Raw genomic sequence first — 12,789 nt, forward strand, 5'->3', positions numbered from 1 at the left:
GAAGGCAGCATTCACAGACTCTGGTGGGGGAGCGAGTCTCAGCCTTGGCTCACTAGTGACTCCTCCTGGCCAGACTCGCTGTGCTTGAGTGAGTATTGGGTTCTGTAGAGAGCTGCAGTCTATAATCCACAGCTATAACTAGGCTAAAGAGAAGAGGTTAGGTTTTAAAACATGTCAGAAATGCCTCGGCTTTCTGCAAATGAGGGCTCATAATACCTCAGCCCAAGGCACTCCCTCCCTGCTGCGTCTTTAGCTGCTGTTAAGTACGAGTGCCTTATGAACTTCCAGCTGCATATTCCTATACTGTGTTTTTCCAGTGCAATATTCAGCTGACGATGCTTAGAAGCGAACGCGGGCACTAGAGACCATTAGTGCTGGACTAGCGCCTCCATTAGTGAGTGCAGAATGCACAGACGGTTCACAATGAGCACACCAGAGATTTGCACAAATAGCAAGCTAATGTAGTCAAACGCATATTAATTAGGTTATTTCCTATTCCCTCCCAATGCTTAGAGAACAGCACACAAAACAAAGCCGCCCTTACCGCTGAAAAAATAACGCCAACTCAGAGCAGGCGTTAGGGTGTTAGAATTGTGAGAAATCTTCTCTTCATTCTTTAAAATCCACCAGTTTTCTTTAATTTCGAAGCAGAAAGAAGCCCGTGTAAATCCCTAAGCACCAGTAGCGAGAAACAAATGGGCGCGAGTCTGAGCAAACCTGAAAGTGAAAGCACACATTGGCGCTTGTTTAAATATAAGCCTTCCAAGTTAAAATTGAAAAGCTTATATTTAAAGGCGTGGAAAACAGATGCCAATATATGCTTCATGTTTGGGTTTGTCTGACGCATGCGCACAGAGGCTTACTGCAAAACTCTTCTGCGCACATGCCAAGCACGTCCCCCCCCTCCTCCTTGCTTTCGCTTTATCCGCACGCATATGCTTTGCATACCATTTCCTTTGAGAACATAAGAGTAGCCATACTGGGTCAGACCAATGGTCTATCTAATCCAGTATCCTGTTTTCCAAACAGTGGCCAAGCCAGGTCACAAGTACCTGGCAGAAACCCAATTAGCAGCAACATTCCAGAACCCCAAAGAGTAGCAAGATTCCGGAATCCCCAAGAATAGCAAGATTCCATGTAGAACCCCAAAGAGTAGCAACATTCCATGCAACCCATCCTGGAGCAAGCAGTTACTTCTCATGTCTGTCTCAATAGCAGACTATGGACTTTTCCTCCAGGAACTTGTCCAAACCTTTTTTAAACCCAGATATGCTAATCACTGTTACACATCCTCCGGCAAAGAGTTCCAAAGCTTTACCTATTCATTGAGTGAAAAAATATTTCCTCCTATTTGTTTTAAAAGTATTTCTATGTAATTTCCTCAAGTGTCCCCTAGTCTTTGAACTTTTGGAACGAGTAAAAAAATCAATGCGCAGAAGAGTTGCACGGTAAGCTTGCCTCCTGTGCACATGCACCTAGTAAAACCTGAATGTGAAGCACACAATGGCATCTGTTTTCTGTACAGATAATCCGCCACAGGCGGAGCACTCGAACGCCCCATGAGAAAATACAGGTATAAAAGAAAAGTGGGATGTTTGACCACGGAAAACCAAAGACATTTCAATTGTCTATGAGCAAGCTTTTCCGAAAAAAGGTCTTTCTAAAGACCAACCTCATTGATCACCAGACAATGTGCTTCTAAACAGCTGTATCAACTGTTTTTTCGTCGACTGAGACCTGTTTTATTGATCACCACACCAAGCGCCTCTAAACGCTTATATTATCCTCTCTCTGTCGACTGAGACTCCTGATGCAGGCCTAACGGCCGAAACACAACGTTTGTGTCGAGTCTTTTTTTCATCAATAAACAACTGTTTTTAAGAATTCATTTGTCCAGTCTTTGGTTTTCCGTGGTCAAACATCCCACTTTTCTTTTATATCTGTTTTCTGTAGCCTGAATATAAGCGTTTTTAATTTTTTTTAAGCTTGGATGCTTATATTTATAGGCAGGAAACAAATGCCAATGTGTGCGTTAGCTTGAGTCTGCTGTTTCTCATAGCCAGTGCTTAAGGGCTTGCATGGGCTTCCTTCTGCTTCCAAAAGCAATCAAAACCAGCAGAGTTTGCAGAAAGAAAGCATGAGAAATCCTCTTCCAACACCCTAACGCCTGCTCGGACCTGGCATTATTTTTTGCAGCGGTAAGGCAGTTTTGTTTCAGGTGCTCTTTCTGATCTCATTTACATGAGCTTAACTACATTTGCACGCTATCTGTGCTAGTGCCTGGCGTGCTTGTTTCCCGCGCTGAGCATTCTGTGCAGGTAAATGTGGGTATAAGTATGGCGCTAATGGCCTCTAGCGCCCAAGTTTACTTTTGAGCATCAGGGCCTCAGTCTATGAGTGTAAAGATTACATGAAGCAGCTCGAATTCGCTTGAGACTGTCGGTACAATACAAACTAAATTTTAACATGCACACAGAACAATTCGCTCATGGCATCACCACCTGAGCTTCTTAACGCAGCCCTGAACAGCTCAGGCAGCCCAGTTTTCAGGAGATTCTCAATAAATATGCATGAGATAGATTTGCATACACTGCCTCCTTGGAATGCAGATTTGACTCATCGATATCCTGAAAATCCAACAGCCTGCGTGTCAAGGGCCGCCGAGAGACATGGCCGGGCCCGGGACAGAAGCAGACTGCCACAGGCTGACCCCCCCCCCCCCCCCCCACTCACACTGCCCATGCACCTTTTTGTCTTTTCCTCTAAGGGGGGGCTCAGGCCCGACGCCGGCAAGCCACTCACACTGCTCCCCCCCCCCCCCACTCACATTGCCACTCCCGCATCTTTTTGTCTTTGCCTCCAAGGGGGGGCTTGTGCTGGCAAGCCGCTTCCTTGCGTGCCTGCTCCTGTCCGTGCTGGGAGTCAGGACCCGGATTAGTGGTTGGGAGGCGGGGCTAGTGCTAGGCAGACTTCTACAGTCTGTGCCCTGAAAATGGCAGATACAAATCAAGGTCAGGTATACACATAAAGTAGCACATATGAGTTTATCTTGTTGGGCAGACTGGATGGACCGTACAGGTCTTTCTCTGCCGTCATCTACTATGTTACTATGATTGCATTAATGCGATATCGTGGTTATGCAATCACCCGGGTCCCGGGCGGCACGCAGGAACAGGGGAGCACAGACCCGGAAGCAGGCAGCAAGAAGAAGCTTTCCGAGGCCGGGTCCGGGAAATTTTGCCCCTCCCCCCATTGGCTGCCCTGTGCGTGTCCTGTGGACTGGGTTAAGAATCACTATTTTAGATGCCCCTGAGTTGTTTGCCACGTTGTCTTATTTTGCATCCTGCATTTAGGTACAGTAACACTAACCACTGTTGTTTTTCTCTCTTTTTTTTTATATATCTTTATTTATAATTTTCCAAATTAACAATCACATAACATGACTGCAATCACAGTAATTGAATTACAGCATAAAGAAAAAAAAAAATCTAGGAGATAACCTCCTGAGGTAAACACTTCCATTTAGTTAGTCCACAATAAAATAAAGTAGAGCAAGACACAATGAAAAAAATAATTAAATAGGAAATAACACTGTTGTTTTTCTGTTGCAATTAGGTTCTGACATTACCGTGCGGATAACCTCCAAGAACACTCACCTGAAAGTGAACTTCCCTTTTGGATCACGAACCCAGGAGTTTCTGCAGGAAATCAACAAGTGTGCTTTAGGTACTGACATTCATTATATGATCTTACAGTAAACAAGTCATAGAGGCGGCCTCTGGGTTGATGCTCTGACACTGACAAAATGCATATGGAGGATTTAGGAATTAACACTTTTTTGGAGGGAGGAAGGGGTTGAGACTGGCAGTTTCTACTTTATTTATTTATTTATTAGGATTTACTTACTGCCTTTTTGAAGGAATTCACTCAAGGCAGTGTACAGTAAGAATAGATCAAACATGAGCAATAGGCAGTTAAAGAAAAAAAATATTCAAATAACAATACAAAGTGTGACATACTCTACTACTTACAATGTCAACACAGTACGTAATAGAACATTTTAATTGATAGTATTAATTGTAGTATTGTGTTCAGTTCTGGTCGCCTCATCTCATAAAAGATATAAAGGAATTGGAGAAGGTGCAGAGAAGGGCGACAAAAGTGATAAAAGGGATGGGACGATTACCCTACGAGGAGAGGTTAAGACGGCTAGGACTCTTTAGCCTGGAGAGAAGGCGGCTGAGGGGTGATATGATAGAGGTGTACAAAATAATGAATGGGGTAGAGCGGACAGATGTGAAGCATTTGTTTACGCTTTCTAACAATAATAGAACCAGGGGACACAAGATGAAATTAGAATATGGTAGGTTTAAAACAAATCGGAGAAAGTTTTTCTTTACTCAGTGCATAGTTAGACTCTGGAACTCATTGCCGGAGAAGGTAGTGATGGCAGCTGGCCTTGCTGAGTTCAAAGGGGGTCTGGACAGATTCATGAAAGAAAAGTCCATTGATCGTTATTAAATTCTGGGTTTTTGCCAGGTTCTTGGGGCCTGGATTGGCCGCTGTCGGAGACAGAGTGCTGGGCTTGATGGACCTTTGGTCTTTTCCCAGCATGGCAGTGCTTATGTACTTATGTACTAGTGAAGGGTAGAGCAAAGTTGTAACATATAGATGGGTAAGAAAGTAGGAAGAGTTAGAAAGTAAGGTGATTGATTTGAAGAAGTGCTAAACCCCTACGAGAAAAGCTACACTGGCTTCCACTGAAAGAAAGCGTCACGTTCAAAATATGCAACCTAGTTCGCAAAATCATTCACGGAGATGCACCAGCCTACATGTCAGACTTGATAGACCTATCACCCAGGAATGCTAAAAGATCATCCCGCATGTTCCTTAATCTACACTTCCCCAACTGCAAAGGCCTAAAATACAAACTAATGCATGCGTCTAGCTTCACCTACCTGAGCACGCAGCTATGGAACGCATTACCGCGCAACCTAAAAACGATCTACGAACTAACTAACTTCCGCAAGCTACTGAAGACCCGTCTCTTTAACAAGGCGTACCACAAAGAGTAACAAATATGAACAAATATAACTCCCCCTTATATATTCAGAACTGTCTTACTATATCTGCTTGCTATAATATCACTAGCCTTTGAGCCCGTAAAAACAGGCTATTATAGGAAGGGGGGGTTGAAAGGCCCGCCCCCGCCGCCGAGTTCGCCGCTGCCCCTCCCCCCCCGAATTCACGCCCCCCCCCCCCCCAAGCCATCACCACCCACCTTCCACCCGGCTGGGCCCTCGCTCCGCTATTGAAACAGCGAGGGTCCGGGAACGCAGCACTGAGCTCTGCTGAGCTGCCGACGTCAGCCTTCGTTCTTCTTCTCTGCCTGTCCCACCCTCGTGTGACGTAACGTCGTCGAGGGCGGGACAGAGGCAGAGAAGAAGAAGGAAGGGCAACGTCGGCAGCTCAGCAGAGCTCAGTGCTGCGTTCCCGGACCCTCGCTGTTTCAATAGCGGAGCGAGGGCCCGACCAGGTAGAAGGTGGGTGGCGGCGGCGACTCGGGTGGGGGGAGCGTTAGACAGCGGTGTCCCTCCCTCAGAAATGCGCAGTACAGACCCTCTCTGTTCCGCCCCCCGTCATCACGTATTGACGCGGGGGCGGGGCAGAGAAGGTCTCTACTGCGCATTTGCGAGTGAGGACGACACTCGCCTTTTATATATATTGATTGATGATGTCTTTTATTATAATGTTAACCAAGATCCTTCCGTACCAGTAATTGTATATTTTCTAACTGTATTTCCACTTATCACGATGTATTGTAAGCCACATTGAGCCTGCAAAGAGGTGGGAAAATGTGGGATACAAATGCAATAAAGAAATAAGAAAGTTGCACGCGAGGTCAGAGAGATGGTTAAATATTATCTCAGCTAGGGTAGGAGTGGATAAACATGTCCCGCTGCAGTATGTGCAGCCCGAGTCACTCCTTGTGTGTGTGAGTGAGACTAACAAGTTAGTTACTTCTTCCGTTAACAAGTTAGTTTTTTACCACCGCAGAGTGGAGGAGAATTTTATATACTCTTCCAAGTTCAACTCAGTCAACACAGCCACAGTCCTTGGTCGTTGCAACAACAGTTCCCTTAGTGTCAGGCCACTAGATGCCACTGTTGAATGATGGTTGAAACTCCCTTCCCTCAAGGGTTGCGAATGCTGCCCAGCACTCTGAACCTGAACTAGCTGAGAAGACCGGCTCAGGAATCAAACCCTGGTTTCCTGCATTGTAACATGTAGCACAGCCACTGGGCGTGGAATCTGGGTTCCCCCCCCCCCCACCCCCTAAGATCATAGGATGAAGAGTGACCCCCCTCAGTGCTGTATTAACCTATAACACATGGAAGACGGGGGAGGAGGGGGGTTGCAGGCTAAGGGCCTGAAAGTTAATTGGGGAGGGGTGTATATGGCAAAAGGGATGCCCACCATCCTTGTACCAGCTCCGGGTTGAATTAGTACAGGTGGAGAGTGGAGGAATGGCCTAGTGGTTAGGGTGGTGGACTTTGGTGGACTTTGGTCCTGAGGAACTGAGTTCGATTCCCACTTCAGGCACAGGCAGCTCCTTGTGACTCTGGGCAAGTCACTTAACCCTCCATTGCCGCATTGAGCCTGCCATGAGTGGGAAAGCGCAGGGTACAAATGTAACAAAAATAAAATAGATACTATTGGAGATTCTACATGGAATGTTGCTATTCCACTAGCAACATTCCATGTAGAAGGCTGCACAGGTTTCTGTTTCTGTGAGTCTGACGTCCTGCACGTACGTGCAGGACGTCAGACTCACAGAAGCTGAAGCCTGCGCGGCCACATTGGTGATCTGCAAGGGCCGACTTCTACATGGAATGTTGCTAGTGGAATAGCAACATTCCATGTAGAATCTCCAATAGTAGCAACAGTGGAGGAGTGGCCTAGTGGTTAGAGTGGTGGACTTTGTTCCTGGGGAACTGAGTTCAATTCCCACTTCAGGCACAGGCAGCTCCTTGTGACTCTGGGCAAGTCACTTAACCCTCCATTGCCGCATTGAGCCTGCCATGAGTGGGAAAGCGCAGGGTACAAATGTAACAACAACAACAACAAAAGCGGTGCCAGCCATCAAGGCTTTAACCTTGGCTACTACCCATTCAGCTAAATCATGTATAATTCCGTTTGTCGTCCTGTTCATTTCAGATGCATTTTCTTATATCTCACATTCACTTACCTCATGCTTGGATCAGAAATGACATGAGGTTTCCTTGGACAAATGCAAATATTAATAAAGCGAACATGTTTGAGGTAGATATCATTCCATTTTATTCACTTATTATAAACCACCTCCTCAGTTAGAAAACTGTCCAAAGTCATGTACAACAGTACAATAAAACCTTAAGCAACATCAGCTGTGTAGGCATCATCGCATGGCACAACAACATTGTAAAACAGAAAGTTAGTTAACTCTCTTCAGTTGGGTCACATGATTTCCTGTTCTCTGATGCTAGTTAAGTGATTCTTGCTGGCCAGCGCTTTGCCTCTGCAGATGAGTTCGCTGCCGCTCCAGCAGTGTCTTTCCTTCCAAGTGTGCTGCGAGCTGTGTGTGTTTTCAGGAGGGAATTTTGATAGGAAGCCTTCAGGTAAACCAGGCCACACTGTGCATGTGCTTTGCCACCTAGCCTAGGGAACAAGCAAATGGGTGAAAGCCTAACATATGTCAAGGAATTAATGGTTAACAGAAAGCTGATAGCTGCCTCTCCCAAAGGAGTGCCAGTGCAGATCCATGACTTCATGGAAATTTCATTTTGATGAATGATAGGGCGTGCTGCTTAGCAAAAAAAACAGAGCTGAGAATATGGTCTCCCCACCCTCTCGAGATACTGCTGAATTTAATGCCGTGTTTTGTTAACTTCCTGCACAGTTAAGGACTGGTTTGAAGAGTTTGCTCACACAGTGCCTGTGCTCCAAGGATTTACAGCCTTCTAGTCCTCATATAGATAGCCCTTATCAAGATCTAAAAAAGGAAAACTATTTTTAGAGGAAAAACAGTGCAGGCAGAATCTTGCAGAAAAGGCGATGGAACTTGTTTCCTAGAAAAGCAGTGATGAGGGGCTCGGAGAGCTGATGCTGGATGTGGGGATAGAAATGAGCACAGAGGGGAGATGCTGAACATGGGGCAAGAACAGGGACACAGAGAAGGGAGATGGATGGCGGGCAAGGAGAGACAAGACATGTCAAAGGGACAGGAGATCCTGGCAAGGGAAAAGCAGAAACCAGAAATTAGGATCAACATAATTATTTATTATTTATTTATTTTACAGCACTTATACCCCACAATTTCCCACCGCTGGCAGGCTCAATGTGGCTTGCAACATTTAAGTAACAAACAGGCGAGTACAAACAGGTGGAGGAGCGGCCTAGTGGTTAGGGTGGTGGACTCTGGTCCTGGGGAACTGAGTTTGATTCCCACTTCAGGCACAGGCAGCTCCTTGTGACTCTGGGCAAGTCACTTAACCCTCCATTGCCCCATGTAAGCCGCATTGAGCCTGCCATGAGTGGGAAAGTGCAGGGTACAAATGTAACAAAAATAAAATAGATACTATTGGAGATTCTACATGGAATGTTGCTACTATTGGAGATTCTACATGGAATGTTGCTACTATTGAGATTCTGTTGCTACTATTGGAGATTCTACATGGAATGTTGCTACTATTGGAGAATCTACATGGAATGTTGCTACTATTGAGATTCTGTTGCTACTATTGGAGATTCTACATGGAATGTTGCTACTATTGGAGATTCTACATGGAATGTTGCTATTCCACTAGGATCTAGGGGAAGGCAATTGCTAATTGTTTCAGCAAGGCAACACAGTTCTGCTAGAGAGGCAAGAACTCACGAGATAAGTGTACAGTTTTTTTCACCTAGTATATGTAATCTTTTAAACAAATGAATAAGTGATTTTATAGCACTGTGGTGATTGGGATGCAAAAAAATATGAGCAGAGGTTGCTCTTTACCCCAAAAAAATTCAGTAGGAGTTACCCAATGAAAGAAGTGCTATGCCACGTTGTAGCAGCATTATTGACTGCAGTCACGGTGGTTTATATCTGAGGGTACTCTACACATAAAAATTATTGATCACATACGGGTGAAATAACTGTTTGTTACTACACTTACTCGCAGTAGGTGGCTTTTGAGTCCTGGTTTGTGTTTATTAGCAATTCCACTAGCAACATTCCATGTAGAAGGCTGCGCAGGCTTCTGTTTCTGTGAGTCTGACGTCCTGCACGTACGTGCAGGACGTCAGACTCACAGAAGCAGAAGCCTGCGCGGCCACATTGCTGATCTGCAAGGGCCGACTTCTGCATGGAATGTTGCTAGTGGAATAGCAACATTCCATGTAGAATCTCAAATAGTAGCAACAGTGGAGGAGTGGCCTAGTGGTTAGGGTGGTGGACTTTGGTCCTGGGGAACTGAGGAACTGAGTTCAATTCCCACTTCAGGCACAGGCAGCTCCTTGTGACTCTGGGCAAGTCACTTAACCCTCCATTGCCCCATGTAAGCCGCATTGAGCCTGCCATGAGTGGGAAAGCGCAGGGTACAAATGTAACAAAAATAAAATAGATACTATTGGAGATTCTACATGGAATGTTGCTACTGTTGGAGATTCTACATGGAATGTTGCTATTCCACTAGCAACATTCCATGTAGAAGCCTGCACGGCCACATTGGTGATCTGCAAGGGCCGACTTCTACATGGAATGTTGTGCTAGTGGAATAGCAACATTCCATGTAGAATCTCCAATAGTAGCAACAGTATCTCCTCTGTGGTACATTGTCTCCTGCGTCTCCTGAACTCCTTTCATTAGTGGATGGATTTTGAATACTCTCTGCTTTTAGGGAAATGCCTTTTCATGGGGTTCCTCTGGTAGCCTCAGTCTCCTCCTCCTCTCTGCCTTAACGCTTTTTGCATTGGCCCCTTCTGTGCTTTCAACCTGCTCAATTCTCCTCACTCCTTGTCACACATTCCTCATGCTCAACTTCTTTGGACTAGGCAAGTAGGAAGCTTCCAGAACTTGGGTCCCACCTCCTGTCACACAGGCTTCCAATATTTACTCGCACTGTTTGTGAATTCCAATCCTTTATCCCCAAATTGATTACAGAACTAATTGCAGCTTTTCTTTCCCTGTATCTCCCCAGGGACAGGACAGGACCTCCTTAATGACCCCTCCGTTCTCCTCTGTAAGGCACCTTTGTACCCTATGGTTCAGCTGTGGCTCTCTCCTTGTGGGACCAGGCCCCACTCATGCCCTTTCCCTCTCCTCCTTACCCTCCCGGGTAGAAGACTGAGGTCTTGATGGGCCCCAGGGCAGGGCAGGAAACCCACCACCCTTCCCACTACATTCTAGCTTAGGGACTGCCACCTGTGGGAAGGATAGGAAGATGCTCCCTTTCTCCAATCCACTGGACCCCCTTTAGCCAACTTTAAAATGATTGGGGGTGCTAAACTAAATGGAAATTAGGGGAGTTCAAGCATCCACAGAGCTGGCAGCTATACCTCTAGGGAAGGAAGAAACTTGTTTTATAAGTCCCTCCAAACCTTGAGGATCTGCTGCTATTGGGTTGTTCAGCAGGGGCGTAGCCAGACAACAGATTTTGGGTGGGCCTAGACAAGAAGTGGGTGGGCGGTTCTCTCCTTCACCCACCACCAAAAGAAAAATCTCAGCTGGCGGGAAAACACTTAGCAGTCTGCAGCAGGCACGTGCTGAAAACTGAGCATGCGTTGGTGCTGGTATCGTGGAGAATAGCGTTTTCATTACCATCAGGGAGAAGTCTTCAGCTGGCAGAGCTTGGGATCCCCACCTGCTACTGCTAATACGTGTGCTACTGTTGAGTGGGCCTCATCCCTAATTGGGTGGGCCCCGACCCACCCAGGCCCACCTGTGGCTACGCCACTGGGTTGTTGTTCCAAAATAGACCTCACTGATGCCACTTTGGTACAGGGAACCTGTTTAATCCTCTATCACTGTATATAAGGCATTTGACTGTTTCTGTCATTTTCTCCCCCTGGGCAGTCGCTGGCCAAAATGGAGGAGAACTGAGCAAATGTTGCTTGTGCCATTTTCCCATTTAGACTTGTGTGTTCCTGTTTGTTGAGTCAAAATGATGATATTATCTCCCCCCCCCCCCCCCCTCCCAGGCTTGTTGCATTTTTTGCCCACCTCTTGTCACGGTTCTGTCCTCCATCCTGTCCCTCTCTCTCATTTTTTTTTTCTAGTGAATATATTCTAAATTATTTTAAAAGACGATGACTCCTCAGTTCCTGGAGACTGCTTTTCCTGTTCTGGTACCTCCCAGCATTAGTATGTTCAGGGACTGTGGAATAGCTTTAATATAAAAGAAACCTACCACTGCCTTCAGTCTAAGAATAAATGAACCGGATATCCTGACAGCAGTGGGGACTCCTTTAAATGTCAAAGGCAGCAGCTCAGCTAGCTGGGTTTTCTTTCACACATCATCGCTATATTAACCCTTTCTCGATAAGTGTCTTCTGTGCACAGGACCATTAAGACTCTCTTCATACAGTGCTGGGTGTTCTTGTCCCTTCCAGTCCGAATATTGCGCGAAATGAAAGCCCCCCCCCCCCTGCATGAGTATATGATTTGAAAACTGATTAGGCAAGCCACTTTCTGAGCTTTCTGCACTGTCTGACCTACTTTTATGTTTAATCTGTATATCTGGCCTGAAAATGCATGCCAAAATGTTCCATCCAACTGCAATATTTTGGGTTTCAAGTTGACAGGCCATCCTCATCTGCCATCATGTTTCTATGAATCAGTGCCATAGCGAGGGCGGCTGACACCCGGGGCGGGTCGCAGCTGTGCACCCCCCCCCCCTGCAGCACAGTGCATCCCCCCCTCGGTGCACACCCCCCCCCCCGGAGCGCATTCTTACTGCCATATGAAAGCAGGGGGCGGGCGGGAACGCCGATCCGCCCCGAGTGCACATCGCTGGGAGCCAACACCCCCCCCCAGCAGCGTGCACCCGGGGCGGACCGCCCCCCCTTCCTACGCCACTGCTATGAATCTATCCTTACGCACTCTCTCGGTATCCCAGATTTTTTTATTTCTCCTTGCAGACTGAAGTCACTGCAAAGTGGTCGTCAGCATGTCCTCTGCGACAGTGTGAATCCCTCTTCTTTATCCAAAAATCAAAATAAAACATAAAATTATTATTTCTATACTACCTACAAGCCGTGCATTTCCCTGCCCCTGGAGGACTTATAATCTAAGAGGTATGTTTACTAAGGTGCGTTAGCGTTTTTAACGTGCCTTTAAAGTTAAGGCGCGTTAAACGCTAATGTGCCTATACTTTTGTATGGGTGCATTAGCATTTAATGCGTGTAAACAATTAACGCGCATTAAAACCGCTAACGTGTCTGTAGCGCACCTTAGTAAACATAGGCGTAAGTTTGTACCTGAGCCAATGGAGGATCAAGGGACCCTTTTACTAAGTCGTGTAAGTGTCTATGTGTGCCCAACACACGCCAAATGGAGTTACCACCCGGCTACCACGTGGCTGTTGCGATAATTTAATTTTTGGCGCACATCCGATACGCGTGTCCGAAAAATAATTTTTATTTTTGGACGCACGTATCGGACCCGCACCAAGTAGCATTTGATGCGCATAGGTCATTACCGCCCGGTCACCACGTGAGTCTTTACCATTAGTTCAATGGCTGGCGGTAAGGTCGCAGACCCAAAATGGA

The 12,789-nt window shown here is 46.3% G+C and overlaps 1 protein-coding gene across 4 annotated transcripts in view; it reads left to right on the forward strand.

Moving 5' to 3' along the window:
- The window catches only part of INPP5B (inositol polyphosphate-5-phosphatase B), an 83,384-nt gene that overhangs the window by 12,317 nt on the left and 58,278 nt on the right, over positions 1-12,789 (forward strand). For 2 of the 4 annotated variants that reach the window (XM_030218147.1, XM_030218146.1), the window contains exon 6: positions 3,616-3,726. In XM_030218147.1, the coding sequence (XP_030074007.1) occupies positions 3,616-3,726 (111 nt within the window). Of the gene's footprint in view, positions 1-3,615; positions 3,727-7,365; positions 7,659-12,789 lie in introns of those variants that run through there. The other 2 variants (XM_030218148.1, XM_030218149.1) reach the window with 1 other exon arrangement.

The sequence above is a fragment of the Microcaecilia unicolor genome, chromosome 11 (genome assembly GCF_901765095.1).
Source record: "Microcaecilia unicolor chromosome 11, aMicUni1.1, whole genome shotgun sequence".
Lineage (NCBI taxonomy): Eukaryota > Metazoa > Chordata > Amphibia > Gymnophiona > Siphonopidae > Microcaecilia > Microcaecilia unicolor.